The sequence below is a fragment of the Stomoxys calcitrans genome, chromosome 1, assembly GCF_963082655.1.
Source record: "Stomoxys calcitrans chromosome 1, idStoCalc2.1, whole genome shotgun sequence".
NCBI classification, from domain to species: Eukaryota; Metazoa; Arthropoda; class Insecta; order Diptera; family Muscidae; genus Stomoxys; species Stomoxys calcitrans.
The window spans coordinates 190,963,580-190,990,235 of record NC_081552.1 but is presented as its reverse complement, the minus strand read 5'-3'; the positions used below and the strand labels follow the sequence as shown (position 1 = coordinate 190,990,235).

Here is a 26,656-nt window from a genome sequence, read left to right as displayed (position 1 = left end):
TAGTCTGGATATCCGACCCATAGGCATACAGATTAATTGCAAGGCAGCTACTGCGGTTATGAGATTTAAGGCGATGGGAGAATTGGATTGAGAATGGGAGCAGCTCATACCATCGTGATATAATCGAAGCGAAGATAGACAACTGGAAGGAATGGAAAAGGTTTGCGATCGGATAACTGAGACGACAATTGAGGTCGAGTGCGAGTCTTGGATTGACGGAATCCTAGTATTGTCATCTGGATGATCATGTTACACGTATGGATCAAAGCTAGAGGACAAAGTGGACCTGGGGATCTTCGTTGAGAACCCAGGGACTGAGTTCTGTTTTAGACTTCCTGACCATAATGCGTCCTGCAGGCGGAGATCCGAGCGATCACGGAATATGTGAGGTGGTGTGGTGTTAACGCGAGGACGTCGATAAACAACTGGAAGGAATAGAAGAGGTTTCCAATCGGATACCTGAGACGATACTTGAGGTCGAGTGCGAGGCACTGATGCCAGCGGCATAGTTAGGCTGACTCACACGGATGGATCAAAGCTAGAGGACAGAGTTGACCTGGAGGTCCACATTGAGAACCCAGGGACTGAGATCTGTTTTAGACTGCCTGACCATAATACGGTCCTGCAGGCAAAGATCCGGGCCGTTACCGCGAGGACGTCGAATGTGAACATCTTTACGGACAGTAAACAGGCCATAAGGGCAATAACAACCAGGACGTTAAGATTACAAATAGTCTAGGAATTTAAGAAGGAAATTAATGTCTTCTCTGGTGATGGCGCGATCCGCATCGTTTAGGTAGCCGGACTATAGCGGAGCAACTGGGAATGACAAACAAAAAGAAGTTTTGGCAATGAAGGCCAGAGAAGTGCCGTCAAAAAACTTGGTTAACCTTTTTTTTGACGCCCACGCCCTTGACGCCCTTAACTCGGACTGCCTCGAGTTAAGGGCGTGAGCTACGAATGAGCAGGTAACTCTGTGGACCAGCGAAACAGTCGGAAGGACGGTAAGAAGACGTCTTAACGAGCCTCGTGAGTAGACGAGGCTATTACTGAATGGACGTAAGAAGGAGGTCAGTATGGCTTTCGTTATCATAACCGGACACATAGGACTACAAGCTCACTTATATAAAATTGGTGCGGCAAGTGATAGCATGTGTACGGCATGCGGGGAAGATGATGGGACTTTGGAGTATTTCCTATGTCATTGCAAGGCTTTCGCGTCTAACAGATACCGGCACTTAGGTGGGGATACAATACCAGACATGAACCAACTTAGGGGCGTGGCATGGAATACATGCCATGGAATTCCTAACTTTGATTTTCTTTTTCGAGGTTACTTTTTTATATCCACCATGATAGGATGGGTGTACACTAATCTAGTCACTCCGTTTGTAATACCTCCAAATATTCGTCTTAGACCCCATAAAGTATATACATTTATCCTTGATCGTCTCGACGTTTTGAGTCGATCTAGCCATGTCCGTCCGTCCTTCCGCCCGTCTGTCGAAATCACGATGGCGGTTGAACACATAGAGCTAGCCGCTTGAAATTTTGGCCAGATACTTAACATTGATGTAGATCGTTGGGGATTGCCAATGGGCCATATCAGTTCAGATTTAGATATAACTACCATATAAACCGATTTCACGATTTGATTTCTTGAGACCCTGAAAGCCACAATTTTTGGCCGATTTGACTGAAATTTTGCATGTGGTGTACTGTTATGACTTTCACCAACACTGCCAAGTACGGTCTAAATCCGTCTATATCCTGATATAGCTCCCATATAAACCGATCTCCCGATTTGACTTCCTGGGCCTCTGGAAGCGGCAATATTTGTGCGATTTGGCTGAAATTTTGCATGTAGTGTTCTGTTATGACTTCCAACAACTGTGCCAAGTACGGTCAGAATCGGTGTATAGCCTGATATAGCTCGCATATAAACCGATCTCCCGATTTGACTTCTTGAGCCCTTTCAAGCAGCGATTGTTGCCAGATTTGGCTGAAATTTTACACGTAGTGTTCTGTTATGTCTTCCAATAACTGTGCCGAGTACGGTCCAAATCCGTCTATATCCTGATATAGCTCGCATGTAAACCGATCTCCCGATTTGATTCCTTGAGCCAATGGAAACCTCAATTTTTGTCCGATTTTGCTGAAATTTTGCATGTTATGTTCTGTTGTGACTTCCAACAACTGTGCCAAGTACGGTCCGCATCGGTCTGTAACCTTATATAACTCCCATATAAACCGATCTCCCGATTTGACTTCTTGAGCCCTTACAAGCCGCAATTTTTGTCCGATTAGGCTGAAATTTTGCCTGTAATGTTCTGTTAATACTTCCAACAACTGTGCCAAGTACGGTCCAAATCGGTTTATAACCTGATATAGCTCTCATATCAGCCGATTTCCCGATTTGACTTCTTGAGCCCTTACAAGCCGCAATTTTTGTCCGATTTGGCTAAAATTTCACCTGTGGTGTTCTGTTATGACTTCCAATAGCTCTGCAAAGTACGGTCCCAATCGGTCTATAACCTGTTATAGCTCCTTTTTAAACCGATCTCCCAATTAGACTTCTTGATCCCTTACAAGTCGCAATTTTAGTCCGATTTGGCTAAAATTTTGCATGCGGTGTTCTTTTACGACTTACCAATAACTGTGCCGATTACGGTCCAAATCAGTCTATAACCTGATATAGATCTCCTAAAAACCGGTCTCTCGATCATCCTTGATCGGTTCCTACAAGCTTTAATATTTGCTGAATTGCCAGAAGATTGGTATAGAAAATAAGATTATGCCCTTCAACAACATGGTGGTGGGTTCCCTAGATTCGGCCCGGGCGAACTTAGCAAGCTTTCACATGTGTTTTATTCAAAAATTAACGAATTATTTTCACATTTTTTCAATTCCTTCCCATTGTGCAAAGGCAGCTTACAATTATTAAATTAAAGCCTGGCCTCTAAAGCCCAGCTCACAGAATTTCAAGTCTCAGAAGCAATAGCCAAAAAACAAACAAATCAAGCCAAAAATTACTCTTTCTGCTGACCATCGTGCTACCACTGGCCAATTATTGGTAAAAGTCTTGTGCCAGTAGTAGCAGACAAAACTTTGCACTGTTGCAAGCTGGTGTTGCGCATGTAGAAACATTGCGGTAAGAAAATCTTTTAGCACAGGAAATGATGGTCGTCATCACGGCTTCTGTTTACTCTGCTTGTATTGGAGCAGATTGCCTTGTTTAGTTGAGTTTTTTGTGTGTTGGCTGATTATGGCATTTAAGGCGCAAGCACATGCCGCCTTGGTTCATTTTCAGGAAGATGTTGAACAAATCAACACAGATGACATTTTGTAATTGAATATCGGGTGACATTGCTCCTCACTCTCCTTCTTTCTTTCTACCTGACTGGCTATCTTTGGCCCGTTGCAGAAATGATGAAGAATGGAGATGTTTGTTCGAAATTTATGGCTGATATCTTATTTCAGTTGCCAATAATGAATAATAAATTGGAAAGTTGTTTATTTCCAAAGAATAATAGAACATGTGGAAGGCTTTCGAAGAGGAAAATCCAAATACAACAACTTGAGGCGTTACTAAATATCTTTCTTGGACTTAATTAGGGCTTAGGACTGAGCTAGACCTAGCGGTCTTAATGTTAACCAGAGAAGACTGAAATCTGCCTATTCATGAAGAAGACGACACACCACGTTTCCTCAATAGAATGATTTCGATAGCTGACAAGGTCAAAGGAGTGATCTTGGTCAGGAAACTGAATTGGAAGTGTCACATTCAGGTGCGTACCGAGAAGGCTCACAGATGTTGGGCACTATGCAGACGGACCGTAGGCTCGAAATAGGGCCTAAATCGGAGGATTGTGGCCTGGCTCTACGGAAGCGTGATTAGACCAATACTTACTTACCCCTCAGTAGTTTGGTGGAATGCGATGGAGAAAAAGTGCAACGCAAGGAAAATACAACAGCTTCAGAAAATAACGACGATAAGACGATAAGAAACCTGGAAGGAATGGAAGAGGTGTCCGATTCCGGATACCTCAGATGACACTGGAGGTCGAGAGCGAGGCACTGCTGCCAGCGGCACAATCTTGGATTGATGGAACTCCGGTATTGCCATCTGAAAGAGCCAGACATATAGACAGATGGATCTAAGCTAGAGGACAGAGTGGGCCTGGGAGTCTACATTGAGAACCCAGGAATTGCGGTCTGTTTTCGACTGCCATAATACGGCGCTACAGGCGGAGATCCGGGCGATCACGAAATACGTGAGGTGGTGTGGTGTTAACGCGAAGACATCGAGTGTGAACATCTTAAAGGAAAATAAATTGGCCATCAGTGCAATAACAACCAGGACGGTAAGGTCATAAACAGTCTTGGATTGAAAGGAGATTAACGCCTTCTCTGAGGATAACACGATCCGCATCGTTTGGGTTTTCGGGGTAATGAAAGAGCAGACGATTTGGCAGTAAAGGCCAAAGGGCTGCCGTCAATTAAAACCGAGGGCTATCGAATCGACGTAGTCCGAGTTAAGGGCGTGGGCCACGAACGACATACGATCGGTAGGTCGATGAAAATCCTATGGGGAGATCCGGATCGTGGGAAGAAGAGACTATTACTAAAAGGATGTAAGAAGGAGGTGAGTATAGCTTTCACTATCATAACAGGACACATAGGACTACGAGCTCACTAATGCAAAATCGATGCGACAATTCAAGATAGCATGTGGGGAGAATGATGAAAGAACATTTTCTATGTCATTGCCTGGCTTTCGTGGCGAATAGGGGTTTTGTATGTAGCACGGAATTCCTGCCTTAGATTTCTTTTTCGAGGCTACTTTGTATACCCCGCAACTATCCAGTGTCCTGAGGAAGAGTGGTTCTACTGCTTTCTCGCCTGCCTCTGGATGCGTACGGAAGCTCATCATAGCAAGATCTAACGAATCTTGCGAGGATGAACTTGTGGCGGAATCAGAAGACGAGACTGACGCAACATTGGTGGATGTTCTGAATCCGGACTATGGTCCGGTTTGTCCAGGTAAATCTCCACCATTGTAAGACCGCTTCGGCGGCACTAAAGATCCTCCTGATGGCAGGGGGATTGGACGTGGTTCTTATGCCGGAAGGATGTGTGGCGAAATGGTTCGTGAACTAAGAATTCCGGTATTAAAACTACTCAAGGGTACGGGGAATGGCAGACACAAAGCCTGTATTCTTGCAAATAGTAGTCTAAATGTGTTTCTTCTTCCGTCGCATTAAGCACTGAAGACTCAGTAGTAGCCGGCCTTGAAATAAATAAGTCTTATTACTGGCTGGCTTCCCTATATAAGTCGCTGGTTGCAGCCGTTTCTGCAGGAAAGGAAAGGCTCATTGTAGGAAGTAATGCTAATGCACATCACCAGATATGGGGAAGTTCGGATCTCACCGAAAGGGGTGTGCTGCTTATAGAATATATTATAAGTTGCAATCTGACGATTGGTAATAAAGGGGATAAACCGACCTTTATTACCAAGAACAGGCAGGAGGTACTTGATATTATCCTTTTCTTGGAAGATATAAGCGCAAGAGTAAGCGACTGGGAAGTGTTGGATGACCACAGCTTCTCTGATTATCGTTATATTAGTTTCGGCCTAGGAGAAAATACCGCAGAAGTGGTCCCTCGGCTAAACAGAAAAAAGGCGGATTGGGATAAATTTCGGCACAAATTCTGCACGTCTTTCCCTTCTAGAGTAGAAAAGGAAGTGGAAACTACGGAGGATATAGTGGTCAAGCGGATCACGAAGGCCCTGAATGCCTTGCTTATGTCATGTTAGTGCCAAGCTAAGGGGCTAACGGCGACCGCTATGGTGGACCCCAGAGCTGGTTGGTCTAAGGACGGACTACAAAAATCTCTTCGACAGAGCAAAAGCCACAAGAGCACCCCACGATTAGAACAACATCGAGCTAAGAAAATATAAGGGCGAGCTGAGAAAGGCTCAGAACAAATCCTGTGTAGAATTCTGCAGCTCCGTAGAGGATACATCTGAGGCCTCTAGGCTAAGAAAGATTCTGTCCTCGAGACCTATTACAGTGGGATATATTCAGAAGTCAGAGAATGTATGGACAATGTCTAGTGAGGAAACACTACAACTACTCGTTGATACACATTTCCCAGGAAATTCTCCAATGGACAACGTGGTGCCAGAAGAGGTTGTCACTGGTATGCATGCATAAGAGGTTATTAGGGAAATTGTGTCTAAGCCGATAATCCTATGGGCGATAAGAAGTTTCGACTCCTTTAACTCGCCAGGCCCTGATGATGTATCACCGGTTGAATTACAAGCTGTGTCTGATAGACTGGTTCCTTGGCTCAGGGAGATATACTCTGCTTGTGGGATGGAGGGACACGAAGGCCATTTTCATTCCGAAAGCAGGAAAACCTTACCACATGAAGGGGTACAATTTTCGTCTTATTAGTCTGTCATCCTTAATGATGAAAACTCTTGAGAGATTGATAGAAACATATCTTAGAGGTGAACTGTCTCCTCTACTTTGGAATATAGCCATTATCAACATACTATTGTCTCTGGAAGAAAAAGGTGTAAAAGTGGTCCGATATGCTGATGATGTGCCTATTGCAGTTAGTGGAAAGTTTCCTAGCACTCTTAGAGATATATACTTCTGGAAGCTTTACGTGCGACAGTGAAGAGGGCTACCCAAAATGGTCTAGGCGTAAATTCCTGCAAGACAGAAGAAGTTCTTTTCAGCAGGAGATACGAGTTAGCCACAGTGGCACCCGTCTCCTTGGGTGGAGAGAATGTTTACTGAAAGCGCAAAATGCATGGGTATTTTGCTGGACAGAAAATTGATTTCAAATCAAACTTTTGGGCTTGGGCTGGAAAGGCAGCTCTTGCCCTATACACCTGCAAGAGAGGCATTGGAAAAAGTTGTGAGTTGAAACCGCGTTTTATGTACCGAGTACATACTGCAGTTTTCAGGCATATAATGCTATATGGTGTTGTGGTCAGGTGGACTGCGCTTCGAAAGTCCACCTACTGTTCAATACTCGGATCCAAAGAATGGCTTGTTTGTGCATCACAGCCGCACTGAGGATAAAACCATCTGATGCACTGAATTCAATGCTAAAGCCAATACCTCTGGACATTGTGGCTAGACAAATTGCAGTTGTCACTGCTCTGAGGCTAAGGGATCTTCCCCTTTGGCCATGCGGCAGCTACGAACACTGTGTTATACTTGATACAATGCCCGATGTTCCAGCCAATGTGGAGTACACATTGCCCGAGCTCTCTGATAAAAAGTTCTGTACCACTATTCCTGATATTACCGATTGGAACTATTGGGTTGCCCAAAAAGTAATTGCGGATTTTTCATATAGTCGGCGTTGACAAATTTTTTCACACCTTCTGACTCTGTAATTGCATTCTTTCTTCTGTCAGTTATCAGCTGTTACTTAATACTTTGCAAAATGAAAACTTGTCCATACACATTCCATTAGGGAACAGGGATAAAGAGGAGGCCACCGTAGCGCAGAGCTTAGCATGTCCGCCTATGACGCTGAACTTCTGAGTTTGAATCCTGGCGAGAACATCAGAAAAATTAATTTCAGCGGTGGCTATCTCCTCATAATGCTGGGGAAATTTGTTAGGTATAATGCCATGTAAAACCTTCTCCTCAAAGAGGTCTCACACTGCGGCACGCCGTTTGGACTCATTGAGCTTAAGCTCGTATCGGACAACACTCATTGATATGTGAGAAGTTTGCCCCTGTTGGAACCACGATAGCCCTGGTAATAGAAATTTCATAGACTTCTATACGGATGATTGCAAGCTAGATGACCGGGTGGGCTTTGGGGGTGTATTCTTAAGAACTTGGACTGGTCATATAGAGAAGATCCTTGCAATTAAAGAAGTGGTGGAATGGGTAAGATTTAATGTCTTAACGACGATTGGCATAAATATCTTCTCAGACATCCAGTCAGCTATCAAATCCCTGGAGAGGGTATTTTGGAATTAATTCAATGTAATTTGCACTCGATTGTCGTAGAACTGGCAGAGCAGTTCAAATGCACCTGCTTGGGTTGCGGGGCCACAGACATATCCCAGGGAATTGTAGAGCGGACGAGCTTGCGAGACTAGGAACTACCTCACACATTCCAACAGGATAACTGGAATCTGTGGGTATGCTTCTAGGGACATATAATCTAAGTCTTTAGGATCAGGCCCAAAGATAGTTGGTCACAAAGGGGTGACTTGAAGAGGATTACCGCTTTGCTGTCGCTGGCTAAAACAGACGTCTCAGTCATTGTGTCCGTCATGACAGGTCACTGTCTGATCCGAAAACATGCTGACAAACTGAAGGTAACCTGTAAGGATTTTTGTACAAGCTGTGAAAATGTCGAGGTAGAAGAGACTATGGAACACCTGCTGCGTTTGTATCCGGCACTGGCGTCCAGAAGGAGTTCCACTTTGGGTTTTCATTTCTTTGAGAACTTGTATTATTTAGCGGATATGAACATTCGCAAGTTACTTAGATTTTTAAAGCGATCCGGAAGGTTCAACGGTAGGAACAAGTAGACACCTTCCTTCTCCTATACCTGTGATATCACAATGGACAAAAACGTCTAAGTGAGTCTAATGACAGACTGCCTCTTATATCTAACCTAATCAATCTTTTAGCCTAAACTTGTCTCGGTTAGAACTCATTGATATGAGAGGAGTATCCCCGCTGTCACTTTTTGGAATGTTTATTGGTAAATATTTTTGCTGATGGACTATGGGTTTAAATTCACCATAAGCCCATATGGTCTTCTTAATCTTTAAGGTTTTTAAGGCGATCTGTTAGATTCAACGGAAGGTTCTTAACTATTAACCTATACGTTTCGTTACCCTGCACATATTTCCATATTTCTATAAGCAAGCTTCGATTATACCTTATTAACCCAATCGCTAAACCGAGCGGTTTAAAATTTTAATAAATACTCGTATTTGGTTTTAATTTTTAGTGCAAATTTCCTAGGAAATGTAAGAAAATGTATTGTAGATAAATCCGTTTTTATACCCTACACCACTACTGTGGTACAGGGTATTATAACTTAGTGCATTTTTTTGTAACACCCAGAAGGAAGAGAGATAGACCCATTGATAAGTATACCGATCGACTCACAATTAGAGCTGGCAAAATATCGATGGCACTATCGATAGCACCGATGTTTTATATTTTGTCTGAATATCGATTGATATTTTGCCTATCGATCGTATCGACAAAGTTCAATTTTTTTCCAAAATTGAACAAAAATAAGCGATCCGACATTGAATGTATTCTTTAAGATACATTTCGCCTATAGAGGGCGCTTTTTTCATCTGATTTGGCTTGATTGATTGACAATGATTTCTCTCATGACTTCCATCTGACTTTATTAAATTTGAATTTATTCGGTCTACGCATTGATTTGCTTCTATATAAATCGACCTCTTGACTTTTATACCCTCCACCATTGGATCGGGGTATACTAATTTCGTCATTTTGTTTGTATCTACTCGAAATATTCGTCTGAGACCCCATAAAGTATATATATTCTTGATTTTTAGTCGATCTAGCTATGTCCGTCCGTCTGTCTGTCTGTCGAAAGCACACTAACTTTCGAAGGAATAAAGCTAGCCGCTTGAAATTTTGCACAAATACTTCTTATTAGTGTAGGTCGGTTGGGATTGTAAATGGGCCATATCGGCCATGTTTTGATATAGCTGCCATATAAACCGATCTTGGGTCTTGATTTCTGGAGTCTCTAGAGGGCGCGATTCTGGTCTGATTTGACGGAAATTTTGCACGTGGCGTTTTGGCATCACTTACAACAACTGTGCCAAGTACGGTTTAAATCGGCCCATGTTTTGATAGAGCTGCCATATAAACCGATCTTGAGTCTTGACTTCTTAAGCCACTAGAGTGCGCAATTCTTATCCGATTGCAATGAAATTTTGCACGACGTGTTTTGTTATGAAATCCAACAACTGAGCCAAGTATGGTCCAAATCGGTTCATAACCAGATATAGCTGCCATATAAATCGATCTTGGGTCTTGACTTCTTGAGCCTCTAGAGAGCGCAATTCTTATCCGATTTGAATGAATTTTTGCACGAAGTATTTTGATATCCAACAACTGTGCCAAGTATAGTTCAAATCGGTTCATAACCTGATATAGCTGTTAATAAACAGATCTGGGGACTTCTTGAGCTTCTAGAGGCCGCAATTTCTATACGATTTGACTGAAATCTTGCATGACGTATTTTATTCTTACTTTCAACAACTGTTTCAAATAATGTCCAAATCGGTTCAGAACCTGATATAGCTGCCATATATACCGATCTGGGATCTTGACTTCTTGAGCCTCTAGAGGTCATAATTATTATCCGAGTTGCCTGAAATTTTGTACGACGAAGCCTCTCATGACCACCAACATACGTGTTCATTATGGTCTGAATCGGTCTATAGCCTGATACAGCTTTCATATAAATCGATCTCTCTCTATTTTTCTTCTTGAGCCCCCAAAGGGCGCAAGTTTTATTCGAATTGGCTGACGTTTTACACAGGTCTCCAACATATAATTTAATAGTGGTCCAAACCGGACCATATCTTGATATCGCTCTAATAGCAGAGCAAATCTTTTCATATATCCTTTTTGGCCTGAGAAGAGATGCCGGGAAAAAACTCAACAAATGTCATCCATGGTGGAGGGTATATAAGATTCGGCCCTGCCGAACTTAGCACGCTTTTACTTGTTACTTCTAATTTTCTATTGAAATATAGAAGATAGAGATGTTAACGATAGTATTGATACTATCGATATTTCTTATAAGAGATATCGAAAATATCGAATGTTGCGCATATCGATAGTTTACTAGCTCTACTCAGAATCACTTTATGATTCAATTTAATTATGTCCGCCTGTCTGTCTGTCCATGATAATTTGTGTACAAACTACAGGTTGCAATCTTCATCCGATTTTCTTCAAATTTGGTACAGGCATGTTTTCCAGCCTAGAGACGAAGCCCATTGATATTGGACAAAATCGGTTCAAATTTAAATATATAGTAATAATGCAATAAAATGGTCATTTGTTAGCCGATTCTCTCGAAATTTAGCAGGAAGAACTTTCTCCTGACTCTCGACCTTAGTGTTTCAGATTTAGATATATTGTAGCTCACGTATATATACATCTCCCGATTTTAACTTCTATAGTCACAGCAAGCGCATTTATTGACCAATCTGGCCAAAATTTTGCCAACGTCTTCCTCGACGACTACCACAATATCTGAGAAGTTTGCTCGAAATCGGTTCAGATTTGGAAATAGCCCCCATATATATGTTCGTCTGATTTGCAGTAATAATGCAATAAAATGGTCATTTGTTAATCGATACTCTCGAAATTTAGGAGGAAGGACTCTTAACTCTTGACCTTACTGGTGAATTTCATAGAAATCGGTTCAGATTTAGAAATAGATATAGCTCTCGTATATATACATCGCCCGATTTTAACTTCTATAGTCACAGCAAGCACATTTAGGCACAGGCCAATCTTGCCAACGTCTTCCTCGACGACTACCACAATATCTGAAAAGTTTGCTCGAAATCGGTGCAGATTTCGGTAGAGCTCCCATATATATGTTCGTCCGATTTTGAGAAATATTGCAATAAAGTGCTCACTTGTTTACCGATTCTCTCGTAATTCGGCAGGAGAGATTTTCTTATAGCTCTCGACATAGCTGTGAAATTTCATAGAAATCGGTTCAGATTTAGATATAGCTGCCATATAAGTATATCGTCCGATTTTCACTTCTCGAGCCACTGCTAACGCATTTATTGACCAAAATTTTGCACAACGTCTTCCTCGACGACTACCACAATATCTGAGAAGTTTGCTCAAAATCGGTTCAGATTTAGATATAGCTCCCATATATATGTTCGTCCGATTTCGAGAAACATTGCAATAAAGTGCTTATTTGTTAACCGATTCTCTCGAAATATGGCAGAAAGGATTTTCTTATGACTTTCAACATTACTGGTGAATTGCATAGAAATCGGCCCAGATTTATATATAGCTCTGATATATGTATATCGCCCGATTTTCGATCCAAGAGCCACTGCAGGCGCATTTATTGACCAATCTTGTCAAAATTTTGCACAACGCTTTTCTCGACGACTATCACAATATCCTGGAGGTCACCGTAGCGCAGAGGTTAGCGTGTCCGCCTATGACGCTGAACGCCTGGGTTCGAATCCTGGCGAGACCATCAGAAAAAATTTTCAGCGGTAGTTTTCTCCTCCTAATGCTGGCAACATTTGTGAGGTAGTATGCCATGTAAAACTTCTCTCCAAAGAGGTGTCACACTGCGGCACGCCATTCGGACTAGGCTATAAAAAGGAGGTTCTTTATCATTGAGCTTAAAACTTAAATCGGACTGCACTCATTAATATGTGAGAAGTTTGCCCCTGTTACTTAATGGAATGTTCATGGGCAAAATTTCCATTTGCTATCACAATATCTGGGAAGTTTGCTCGAAATCAGTTCAGATTATATATGTTCGTCAGATTTTCGTTAATATGCAATAATGTTGGAATTTGTCAACTGTAGTTATTACAGTTTGAACATATATGCTCGAAATTTGATAGGGATTGTTTAATAATCCATCGGAAAACATCCAACAAAGTCCATCAAAATTGGTTCAGAATTGGATATAGCTCCCAATTTGTACCTATAGGGTAGGTGTATGGTATTATAAAGTCGGCACCGTCCGACTTTTGCGCTTCCTTACTGGTTTACAAGTGGGTTAATTACACGGAAAACATCATACACACAGTTCGATGACCATATATTATGCGATTGCAATTAATTTTTCTTTTGCTATAGAAATTTATATGTCCTCTGGGTGGATGATAACCATACCGTGCCAAAATTATACCGCAGTGAAATTTCGTAAATTTTTGTTTCCATCAACCATTTGACTAATGTCCATACAAATCGTTACCATATTTATATACCCATGTATGTATATATATACTCGTGCATGTATTTTGAATTACTTATATTCCTGTATACATATTAGCTGAACACCAACACCATCAAGTGCTATCTCTTTGTAATAATTGAGAAGAAGACACAATAAATATTGAAATTATCTGCGTGCGCGGCTTTTTTCTTACAAAGAATTGAATTAAAATCAAATGCGAGTAAACAAATCGTGATGTGGACACCCAAGAGTAAGCAGAAGTGACCATAAGTACGAGTGTATACTCGGGGTAAATTATGATATTGGCGAATTGTATACACTACACAAAAAAAAAAGTTTGCTAATATCAGCCATCAATGTCTGCTGATTTTATATAAAGCATTTTTTAACATTTAAAAGGAAGCGCACCAAAGTTTTGATACTTCAATCAAGGTATTTGTTATAAAGGGTAATCTTATTTGAATCGATAGTACGGTCCATGGAAATGTTGACCGTGACTGCGCCTCAAATGGTCGATCCGCTTAGTACAATTTTGGCACACTCTTTCCAACATTTCGGACGATATCTCACGAATAAATGCTTTAATGTTGTCTTCCAATGCATCAATTGAAGTGGGCTTGTCTGTACACAGTTACGTAACGATTCACATCATCTTTGAAGAAGTACAGCCCAATGATGCCACCAGCCCAAAAGCCGCACCAAACTGTGACTGTTTCTGGATGCATTGGTAGCTCTTGCAATGCTTCTGATTGATTTTCACTCCAAAATCGACAATGCTGCTTATCTACGCACAAAAGCTCTGACCATAAAATAGAAGAAGCGCGCGATGAACTCTCTGAAAAGAGCACGCATCTTCTATTGTATAAAAATTAAATTGTTGCTCTTTGTCTGAACCGAATTTCATTAAATTTTCGCAGATGAGTTTGAGCCCCCGGTGAAAATAGGGTACTAAATTTTTTGATATCCGAAGTGGGGGGCGGACCCTCCCCCTTACCACAATTTTCGAAAACGCTAGATCTCGGAGATGGGTTCACGCATCTCAAAAAAACGAAATTGGTATAAAATTTTAGGGTCATATAAACAGGGTTGGGGGGGGGCGCTCCATTCCAAAACCCACCCGAACGGACTTGTTTACCGATTGGGACAACATGGGTATCAAATAAAAGGTATTTAAGAGTAAAGTACGAACTAAGTATAAAAATGTCACCTTCAGAGTTCGAGATCCAAGAAACTCGCAAAGGGACACTTTTACCGCTTTGGGCAATATGGGTATCAAATGAAAGGTATTTAAGAGTAGAGTACAAACTTGGTATGCAAATTTCAACCAAAGTGTTCGTGGGGGGTCCCCCACCCCCCAAAAACCCCCCAACAGGACACTTCACCGCTTTGGACAATATGGGTATCAAATGAAAGGTGTTTGGAAGTTGAGTACACATCTCCAACCCCAAAACCCACCAAAACAGGCATGAATGTCCAACGTCACAAAATGGGTTTTAAATGACAGGTCTTTGGGAGTTGACTACGAATCTGGTAAACACTTTTGGGACAAATTCCGGAACCGCAATCCATTAGATGCCCTTCAATAGGACGTGTTATTGTTGTTGTAGCAGTGTGTTTTACACCGAGACGGCAGCCCTTGCCGATGGAGGATTCCATCGGGTCAATCCGGTACGTACAACCGGCTGCCATGGGATTGAATAGGACGTGTAGTTCGATCGGGATAGTATGAGAATTAAAAAAAAAGGTCTACGACAGTGGAGTTCGAATTTAAAAATGATATAAGGAATCAAGTTTCTGGGTCATGTCCAAGATCACCACAACAAAGGACTCAAATAATTTGTTTTTTTGGGTCTTAGCGTGGGGGGGACCGACCCTCTCCTCCCAATAAAACCAAAACCAAACTGTTATGCAGGACGACCGAGAATATATTGTACTCAAATGAAAGGACGTGTCAGAGGGCAATCCCTCTCCCCCAATCCGACCCGAAAAAAAAGAATTAAAAATAATATATGAAGGCCGATCAGGATAGAAAAGGACAGCAATAAAAGATCTTTGGTTGTAGAGTACACTGTTTGTCCTCAAATTGGGATAGACACAGGAGCACCTGCGGATCTTTATAAATGTGGTATCCCAAGTGGTAGCTTTCAAATATGATCTTGAATGTAAATAACCAATACAAAACAAATGTATTACAAAATGCTTGACATTATGGGGCCCAAACAAAATCGTGTTCTAGCACGATGCTCAGGATCCGGAAGATGCTTTCTATCTCCTACCGTTGAACCATCCAGATTGCTTTAAAAAACCCAAAAACTAACGTTCACATCCGCTAAATCAGACAGGTTGTCAAAGAAATGAGAACCTAAAGTGGAACTCCTTCTGACTGCCAGTGCGGGACACACGCACAGAAGGAGTTCTATTGTCTCTTCTTCTTCGATGTCCTCACAGCTTCTGCAAAAGTCGTTGCCGGCAAACTTTAGTCTGTCAGCATGTTTTCCGATTAGACAGTGACCTGTCATGACGGACACAATGACTGAGACGTCTGTTCTAGCCAATGACAGCAAAGCGGAAGACCTCTTTAAGCCTAGATTGGGCCACAATTTTGAAATGCTCACAGCCCCCTCTTTGTGACCATCTATCATTCGTCGTTCTTCGGGCCTGATCCTGAAAACTTAGCTTACATGACATTAGAAGCATACCCACAGATTCTAGTTTCCCTGGAATGTGTAGGGTAGTTCCTAGTCCCGCAAGCTCGTCCGCTTTACAATTCCCTGGGATATCTCCATAGCTCGGCACCCAGAACAGGTGAATTTTGAACTGTTCAGCCATCTCGTTAAGAGATCTGGGACTGTTGAGGGCGGTTTTTGTATTCAGAAATACGTTCTCCATGTATTTAATGTTTGCCTGACTGTCTGAGAAGATAGTTATACCAATTGTCATAATGACATTATATCTTAGCCATTCCACCACTTCCTTAATTGTAAACTGCAGCTGCAACTTTTGTCCATGAACATTCCACTAAGGAACAGGGGCAAACTTCTCACATATCAATGAGTGCAGTCCGATTCAAGTTTAAGCTCAATGATAAGGGGCCTCTCTTTTATAGGCGAGTCCGAACGGCGTGCCGCAGTGCGACACCTATTTGGAGAGAAGTTTTACATTGCATAGTACCTCACAAATGTTGCCAGCATTAGGAGGGGAAAACCACCGCTGAAAATTTTTTTGAATGGTCTCGCCAGAATTCGAACCCAGACGTTCAGTGTCATAGGCGGACATGCTAACCTCTGTGCTACGGTGGCCTCCTGCAGTGGTCGGGTAACCTTTTTGATATAACCAGTTCTAGATCTTTAGAGTACACCCAAAAGCCCACCTGGTCGTCTAGTTTGGAATCATCCGTATAAAAGACTATGTAACTTCTCTTACCAGGCATATCGTCATCCAAACCAAAAACTGTGCCAAGTATGGTCCAAATCGGTTCATAACCTGATATAGCTCCCATATAAACCGATCTCTAAGATTGGCTTCTTGAGCCGCTAGAGGGCGCAATTCTTATCCGATTTGCCTGAAGTTTTAAAACCTTTTAACTTTCACCGATCTCCTGATTATACTTTTTGAGCCTCCAGAGGGCGCAGTTGATATCCGATTTGGCTGAAGAAGGACCTCTTCTATGACCTTTAACATACTTGCCAAATATAATCTTTATCGGTCTATAACCTGATATGGCTCCCATATAAACCGATCTCCCGATTTTACTTCTTGAGGCACTATAGGGAGCAATTTTTATCTTATTAGGCTTAAATTTTGCTTCTGCTTTGGTCTCCAACAGCCAAACCAAGTATGTCCTCAATATGTTCATAACTTGTTATAGCTCCAGTAGCATAGTCAATAAAAAGATATCGGGCAAAAAAACTTGACTATTATAATCCATGGTAGAGGGTATATAAGATTTGGCTTCCTAACTTTACACGCGTTTACTTGTACTAGATTTGAGCCCACAACAAGCCAATTACTGGTTTAGATGTATGTCCATACTGCTAACCTAACCTAAAGTTGGATTTTCTGTTGCTACAACAAACATTTTTGCAGTTTTTACTAACAAAATTTCTCTATGTGTGGTATGAACCTTCCTACTGCAATATTGATTATATTATTTGTGTATATAGATTTCAACTCATCTCTCTGCCTCTTGAGTATTATTCGAATTTTTACTCTTTTTTTCAGTCGTCTGTGTATAAATATTGATTCTCCTTTAGGAAGTGGAGTAACACTTATGGACACTGATATAATACGGCTACATTTCACCCTGAGTTTATGCGTTACTAAACTGAATAGCAAGGCAGGTTCTTATAGCAATGAGTCTAGAACTGTGGCAATTTTTACTCGACTCCAAAGTCGAAATTATTTTTTACTTTGCCCGCGACGCTGGTGTCGATGTTGTTATACCCACCACCATGGGATAGGCGATAAATCCTTAAGTCAATGCATTTGCAACACATCGCAATATCCATTTCCGACCCTACAAAATATGTATACGAGGACTGCTACATAAATTTCTGACCTTAAAATGAAAATACAAATATTTATATTCCAAAATAAAGGGTGATTTTTTAGCTATTATCTTTTTAGCAACTCTGGTTCAAAAAGCTCACGCACGTTTCGCGTTTTGTTTTACTGTCAAACATCTTTAGTTTTTTTACAGCTAATTATTTTTAAATCATTTTTTTTTGGTAGGATGGGGTTTAGGGTCATTGCCCTCTGACACATCCTTTCATTTGAGTACAATAAATTCTGGGTCGTCCTACATAACAGTTTGGTTTTGGGAGGAGAGGGTCGGTTCCCCCGACTCTAAGACCCAAAAGATAATTGATTTAAGTCCTTTATTAACGCGATCTACATGTTCTGCTGTACGGCAGAACGTGACATAGACACTTGAGAGGGTCGGTTCCCCCCCGATTCTAAGACCCAAAAGACAATTGGTTTGAGTCCTTTATTGTCGCGATCTCAATACATGTCCTGATGTACGACAGGATGTGACTCAGATACTTGAATTTCTATATCAACATCAGATTCGAACTCTGATATCATAGACCCTTCTTTTAATTCCCATATTATGCCAATCGAACTATACGTCATATTGAACGGTATTTAATGGGTGGCTGGTCCCAGAGTCTGTACCAAATGTGTATACCAATTCGTATCAACTCCTAAAAGACCTTTCATTTGATACCCATTTTGTGACGTTGGACATCCATGCCCGTTTTGAAGGTTTTTGGGGTTGGCGATGCCTCGTAGACACCTTGGACCTAATTCTTATAACAGATGTGTACTTAACTTCTAAACACCTTTCCTTTGGTACACATATTGTCCCAATCGGTAAATATGTCCTGTTGAGTGATTTTGAGGGGTGGGGGGCTCCTCAGACACCAAGGAATAAATTTGTATATCAGCTTTTTACCCTATTATTAAATTCCTTTCATTTGATACCCATATTGTCTCAATGGGTAAATATGTCTCAACTTTTTACTACCTCTAAGTTGATACCCATGTTGCCCAAAGTGGTAAAAGTGTCCTATTGGTTGGTGTTTTTGGTGGACAAGGAATACATTTTTTTATCAACTTTTCATCCTAATTTTAAAACCCTTCATTTGATATCCATATTGCCCAAAGCGGTAAAAGAGTCCTGTTGGGTGGTGTTTTGGTGGGGGTGGGGGACTCCCCCGACACTTGAGGTAAAATTTATAAACCAAGTTGAAACTCTACTCTTAAATACCTTTCATTTGATACCCATATTGTCCCAATCGGTAAACATATCCGTTCGGATGGGTTTTGGGATGGGGCGTACCCCCGTCCCAATTTCGTGTTTTTGTGGTACCATAAGGTGGCATACAAAATTTCCCTTAAATCGCCGAGATCTGCCGTCTTTGAAAATGGGGGTAAGGGGGAGCGTCCGCCTCTTTCGGATATCAAAAAATGAAGTTCCATATTTTACCGGGGGCCAAAACTCTACCATCTGTGAAAATTTTAGGAAAATCTGTTGAGCCGTTTTTGAGTCTTTACGGGACAGACAAACTAACAAACAAAGCGCAAAATTTCAGGAAAACCTATTCAGCCATTTTTGAATCTATACGGATCAGACAAACAAGCAAACAAACAATTTGTTGTATAGTCTATTGCTCTTTCCAGACCATATTCGTAATCTACTCCCTAATTACTTTCATTTTAGTCCCATATTGTCATTATAGTCCAATATGCCTATTAGAGGGGGTTTTGGGGTCGGGGCAGCCCTCTAGGTACCCTTATCTCAAATTAGTACCCTACTCTCGAATAACTTTCGTTTGAGTCCCATATTGTCCCGATCAGTCAACTTTTATTTTTGGGTGGTGCTTTTGGGTTAAGGTTGAGGGTCCGCCCCCTTACGATATCAACAAATTCTATAGCTATTGCTCCTTCCAGGCCATATTCGTAATCTACTCCCTAAAACCAGATAGATTGTACCAGATAGTACCAAACCGCTATGCGGCACGCCGTTTGGACTCGGCATAAAAAAGGGCCCTTATCATATGGGAGAAGTATCCACAGTTCCCCAATGTTCATGGGTGGGTATAAAATTGGCAAAAGGAATGAAAAATTTGTTTTTTTTTTTCATACCCACCACCATAGGGGTATACTAATCTAGTCATTCCGTTTGTAACACCTCGCAATATACGCCTAAGAACCCATAAAGTATATATTCTTGGTCGTCTCAACGTTCTGAGTTGATTTAGCCATGTCCGTCAGTCCGTCAAAATCACGATAGCAGTCGAACGCGTAAAGCTAGCCGCTTGAAATTTTGCACAGATACTAACTATTGACGTAGGTCGTTGGGGATTGCAAATGGCCAATATCGCTGCAGAATTACATAAACCGATCCCCGATTTAACTTCTTGAACCCTTACAAGCCGCTTTTTTTTCCGTTTTGGCTGAAATTTTGCACATTGTGTTCCGCTATGACTTCCAACAACTGTGCCAAGTACGGTCCAAATCGGTCTATAACCTGATATAGCTCCCATATAAACCGATCTCCCGATTTGACTTCTTGAGCCCTTGGAAGCCGCAATTTTTGTCCGATTTGGCTAAAATGTTGCACCTAGTTTTCTGTTGTGACTTTCAACAACTGAGCCAAGTACGGTCCAAATCGATCTATAACCTGATATAGCCCCCATATAAACCGATCTTCCGTTTTGACTTCTTCAGCTCCTGAAAGCCGCCATTTTCGTCCGATTGGGCTAAAATTTTGCACCTAGTGTTCTGTTGTGACTTTCGACAACTGCGCCAAGTACGGTCCAAATCGGTGTATAATCTGATATAGCTCCCATATAAACCGATCTCCCGATTTAACTTCTTGAGTCTTTACAATTTTTCTCCGATTTGGCTGAAATTTGGCATGATGTGTTCTGTTAAGACTTCCAACAACTGTACTGAGTCCAAATCAATCTATAATCTGATATAGCTCCTATGTAAACAAGTCTCTCGATCATCTTTGTTCGGTTCCTAGAAGCTTTAATTTTTGCTGATTTAACAGAAGTTTGGTATCTATTAGACCCTACGCCACTGCTGTGGCACAGGGTATTATAAATTGGTGAATTTGTTTGTAACACCCAAAAGGAAAAGAGATAGACCCATTGATAAGTATAACGATCGACTCAGAATCACTTTCTGATTCGAATTAGCTATGTCCGTCTATCTGTCTGTCCGTCTGTCCATGTTAATTTGTGTGCAAACTACAGGTTGCAATTTTCATCCAATCGTCTTCAAATTAGGTATAGGCATGGTGTTCCGCCTAGAGACGAAGCATATTGAAATTGAAAAAAATCGGTTCAGATTTGGATATAGCTCCCATATATATGTTCGTCCGATTTGCAGTAATACTGCAATAAAATAGTCATTTGTTAACCAATTCTCTTGAAATTTGGCAAGAAGAGTTTTCTTATGAGTCCCAACACTAAAGGTGCATTTCATAGAAATCGGTTCAGATTTCGATATAGCTCCCATATATATGTTCGTCCGATTTGCAGTAATAATGCAATAAAATGGTCATTTGATAACAGATTCTCTTGAAATTTGGTAGGAACGAGTTTCTCTTCACTCTCGACACGACTGGAGAATTTCATGGAAATCGGTTCAGATTTAGATATAGCTCTCATATACATATATCGCCCGATTTTCACTCCAAGAGCCACTGCAAGCTCATTTATTGACAAATCTTCCCAAAATTTTGTACAACGCTCTCCTCGACGACTTCCACAATGTCTATAAAGTTTGTTTGAAATCGGTTCAGATTAAGACATAACTCCCATATATATGTTCGTCCGATTTGCAGTAATATTGCAATCAAATGGTCATTTGTGAACCGAGCGATGACATGAAAGATTTTCTCTTGACTCTCGTTTTGTATAAATTTTTAACAGAATCTTCATGACGGTGGGTTGCCAAGATTCGACCCGGCCGAACTTGGCACGCTTTTACTTGTGTTTAGTTATGAAAAACTATAACTTACAGGCTTTAATCTAGACCGTTTGACCTTTCTCCCACAAAGCTTCAAATCTTAGATATTTTCATGATGACACTAGCCTCGCTCTACTAGTTGTAGGGCTATTTGACATTATGTGATACATTTTTCACACAGACTAACACTAGCAAACGCCAACTGCAGTACTTTATTCCCACTGTATCACTCATTCATTGTCCCTATTCTTTTTGTGTAATCTATGGTGACGAGTGATGTGAGCTGAGGCTCGCAGCTTCATTGAATGCCATGGAATATCAGTAGCTCGAATTTAACCGTTTGGTATAGACAGACCCATTGTCGATCGATCGTTTGTCAAGAGTCGCCGTCCCCACGCATTTGCTGCTTTGATTGCTGCATACACAGACAAATGCTAATTTCCGTTGATAATGAACTTTTCGATGTGATTGAGTTTAAAAAAAAAAAAAAAAAAAAAAAAACGCTAAATTTGAAGTAAATTTTCCACAAAACGAAAGAAAACAGATATTTGTGTTAGTTCATTGTCAAATTTCCCTTAACTTTGCTGATGTCAACAATTTCACCCCCAATTCGTTCGTTCGTTCTTTCATTCAATGAAAGTTCGTTCATTCAATGAAATGCTTACAAGTGAATCACAGAAACACAAACAAATCGACACAATTTCCTGTGATAAAGATTTTACACAAACAGCAACAGCAACAACTCTACAACATCAATTCTAATAAAATAAATACTCATATCAGAAAAAGTGTACCATGGAAACTAGACGAATGCATGTATCTCAGGATGATGGTGACGTTACTGCCCCTGACAATCGTGTGAATTTTGACAAAACAATTGCTGCCAAACTAGCCGAATATGTATGTGTATAATTTTTGCCATTTTTCATTTGATTTTTCCTATGAAAACAGATAAAAACATTGTAGATGTCATTGTGCGATATTTCAGTTCATTCGGATAAGAATTGCGCTTTGTAAGGGCTCAAGAAGCTAAATCGGGAGATCGGTTTATATGGGAGCTGTATCAATCTATTGATCGATTCAGACCATATTAGACACGTATGTTGAAGGTCATGAGAGAAGCCGTTGTATAAAATTTCTTCCCAATTGGATGAGAATTGCGCCCTCTAGAGGCTCAAGATCTCAAGATCCCAGATGGGTTTATATGACAGCTATATGAGGTTCTACACCGATTTACGCCATACTTAACATAGTTATTGGATGTCATAACAAAAGACCTCATGCAAAATTTCATTCAAATCGGATGAGAATTGCGCCCTCTAGAGTCTGAAGAAGTCAAGATACCAGATGGGTTTATATGACAGCTATATGAGGTTCTACACCGATTTACGCCATACTTAGCACAATTATTGGAAGTCATAACAAAAGACCTCATGCAAAATTTCAGTCAAATCGGATGAGAATTGCGCCCTCTAGAGTTTCAAAAAGTCAAGATCCCAGATCGGTTTATATGACAGCTATTTCAGGTTATGTATTAATTTGCGCCATATTTGGCACAGTTGTTGGAAGTCATAACGAAATACGTCATGCGGAATTTCAGCCAAATCCGATGAGAATTGCGCCCTCTAGAGGCTCAAGAAGTCAAGATCCCAGATGCGTTTATATGACAGCTATATAAGGTTCTATACCCATTTACGCCATACTTAGCACAGTTATTGGAAGTCGTAACAAAACACCTCATGCAAAATTTCAGTCAAATCGGATGAGAACTGCGCCCTCTTGAGGCTCAAGAAGTCAAGATCCCAGATGGGTTTATATGACAGCTATACCAGATTATGAACCGATTTAAACCATACTTGGCACAGTTGTTGGAAGTCATAACGAAATACGTCATGCGGAATTTCAGCCAAATCGGATAGAAACTACGCCCTCTAGAGGCTCAAGAAGTCAAGACCCCAGATCGGTTTATAAGACAGCTCTATCAGGTTATGGACCGATTTAAACCATACTTGGCACAGTTGTTGAAAATAATAACAAAACACCTCATGTTAAATTTCAGCCAAATCGGATAAGAATTGCGTTCTCTAGTGGCTCAAGAAGTCAAGATCCCAGATGGGTTTATATGGCAGCTATATCAAAACATGGACCGATATGACCCATTTACAATCCTAGCCGACCTCCACTAATAAGAAGTAAAAATGCCAATTGCAAATTTTGCCCATGAACATTCCACTAAGGAACAGGGGTAAACTTTTCACATATCAATGAGTGCAGTCCGATTTAAGTTTTAAGCTCAATGATAAGGGACCTCCTTTTTCTAGCCGAGTCCGAACGGCGTGCTGCAGTGTGACACCTCTTTGGAGAGAAGTTTTACATGGCATAGTACCTCACAAATGTCGCCAGCATTAGGAGGGGAAAACCACCGCTGAAATTTTTTTCTGATGGTCTCGGCAGGATTCAAACCCAGGCGTTCAGCGTCATAGGCGGACGCCTCCCAAGAAGGAGGCCACCGTAGCGCAGAAGTATTTGTGCAAAATTTCAAGCGGCTAGCTATAATCCTTCGAAATTTAGTGTGCTTTCGACAGACAGACGGATCGACATTAAATGTCATGACGATCAAGAATATATGTACTTTATGGGGTCTGAGACGAATATTTCGAGGAGTTGCAAACAGAATGACGAAATTAGTATACCACAAAACTTAATGAAGCCTTAAAATATGTTTATTTACCAGTTCTAGTTTAGGTAAGGTTCGCCTAACCTAGCCTAAAAGGAGGTTATCCCCTCCTAATGTTGGCGACATATGTTCGGTACTTTGCTCTGCGGCACGTCGTTCGGACTCGGCTATAAAAAGGTGGTCCCTTATCATTGAGCTTAAAATTGAATTGGACAGCACTCATTGATCCGTGAGAACTTTGCTCCAGTTCCTTAATGCAATGTTCATGGCCAAATTTGCATTTGCATCGTTGGTGCATAGAATATGAAGTGATCAATCGCCTGAACTTTTTGGTTCGTTCACTAGTTCAGTGAGACAAAGGATAGAAATACGTCCGAACGAATAAAGCTATATGCTTAATATTTTTCACATATCAAAGGTGATTCCTTAAGAGCTATAGTAAAGGTTTTCCAAAAAAAAAAAACACATAAAATTCAGAAAAATTTATTAAATCTATTAGAATCGAGAGTCCATATAATTTAATGTTTGAATATTATTTCATGTAAATGTTGACCGTGACTGCGCCTTAAAGGGTCCATCCGCTTAGTCCAATTGTGGCATATTCTTTCCAACATTTCGGCCGGTATCTCAATAATACATGCTTCAATGTTGTCTTCCAATGCGTCAATTGAAGTGGGCTTGTCTGTATAGACATGAGCTTTAACATAGCGGCACAAATAATAGTCTAAAGGCGCTAAATAGCGCCATCTAGACGGCCAATTGACCAGTCCCGAACGTGAAATAAAATGTTCACCGAACAAAGTCCATTGTTACGCATGTGGTACCGTCTTTTTGAAACCACATGTCATTGCAATTCAAGCTCTTACATTTTGCACAAAAAAAGTTGGATATCAGTTTATTTACGATTCTCATTATCGTTGAAGAAGTACGGTCCAATGATGCCACCAGCCCATAAACCGCACCAAACTGTGACTGTTTCTGGATGCATTGGAAGCTCTTGCAATGCTTTTGGCTGATCTTCACTCAAAAATTGACGATTCTGCTTATTTACGTACCCATTTAGTCAAAAATGAGCTTCGTCGATGGAATGGAAGAAGCGCGCGATGGACTTTCTTAACAGAGCACGCATTTTGATAATAAAATTCGATAATTTGCAAGCGTTGTTCGTTTGTAAGACGATTAATGGCTAAATTATAGACCAAACTGAAGATGTTTGCTGTTTAAACTAGAGTTGCCAAAAAGATAAAAGCTCAAAAATCACATGGGCTCGCCAGGATTCGAACCCAGGCGTTCAGCGACATAGGCGGACACGATAATCTCTGCGCTACCGGTTCAAAGAACATGTCTTGGTATAGCCGATCGATAAGGTCCATACCCAATAAGGCATAGACATACAGATTAAATGTGAAATGAAATGTGTGAAGTGGTGTGGTGCTAACGCGAGGACATCGAGTGTGAACATCTTTACCGACAGTAAAATTGTCATAAGGGCAATAACAACCAGGACGGTAAGATCACGAACAGTATTGTAGTGTAAGAAGGAGATTAACGCCTTCTCTGAATATGGGAAAATCCGTATCGTTTGGGTGCCGGATCATAGCGGAATAAGGGAGAATAAAAGGACAGATGATTTGCCAAGAAAGGTCAGAGGACTGCCGTCAATAAACTTGTTTAATCCGAACCCTTTCGGGCGACGCAGTCCGAGTTCAGGGAGTAAGCGACGAATGCGCATGCATTGTGGAACACGAAACGGTCGGTAGGACGGCGAAAATCCTATGGGGGATCCAGATCGTGGGAAGACGAGGCTGTTACTGAAAGGAATTAAGAAGGAGGTCAGTATAGCTATTGGTATCATAACGGGACACATAGGACTACGAGCTCACTTATGTAAACACGGTGCGGCAAGTGATTGCATGTGTAGGGCATGCGGGAAAGATGATGAGACGTTGGAACATTTCCTTTGTCCTTGCCCGGCTTTCGCGTCAAACAGATGCCGGCACATATGCGGGGACACTATACCAGACATGAACCAACTTAAGGGAGTGGCATGGAAAACAATTAAGGATTTTTTAGGTAGCACGGAATTCCTAACTTAGATTTTCTTCTTCGAGGTTTTGAAGCGAACAATAAACCAATTACTCGCTTAGGTGTATGTCCACAGAGGAATGGGGCGGATTCATATCTGCGACCTCTGTTCAACCTAACGTAACCTAACCTATCCGCTCCTAAGGCTGGCGACATTTGTGAAGTTCTTGGCCATGTTAAAACTTCTTCCCAAAGAGGTGTGCGCCTATGACACTGAACATTCGTATCCTGGCAAGAACATCAGAAAAAGAAATTTCGGCTGTGGTTATGTTGTTGTAGCACTGTGTTGTACACTGAGGCGGCAGCCGTTGCCGATGAAAGACTCCATCGCGCCAATCCGGTACGTACAACTGGCTGCTATGGTTATCCGCTCTTAATGCTGGCAACCTTTGTGAGGTTCTT

At 41.2% G+C, this 26,656-nt stretch overlaps 1 protein-coding gene across 3 annotated transcripts in view; it reads left to right on the top strand.

Annotated features, from left to right (window-relative positions):
- The window catches only part of LOC106086606 (uncharacterized), a 302,723-nt gene that overhangs the window by 199,692 nt on the left and 76,375 nt on the right, over positions 1-26,656 (top strand). Inside the window, exon 1 of one of the 3 annotated variants that reach the window (XM_059360458.1) lies at positions 21,877-22,392. The exons of the other annotated variants lie outside the window; for them this stretch is intronic. Coding sequence (XP_059216441.1) covers positions 22,288-22,392 — 105 coding nt within the window. The 5' untranslated portion in view covers positions 21,877-22,287. Of the gene's footprint in view, positions 1-21,876; positions 22,393-26,656 lie in introns of those variants that run through there. 3 annotated transcript variants of the gene reach the window in all.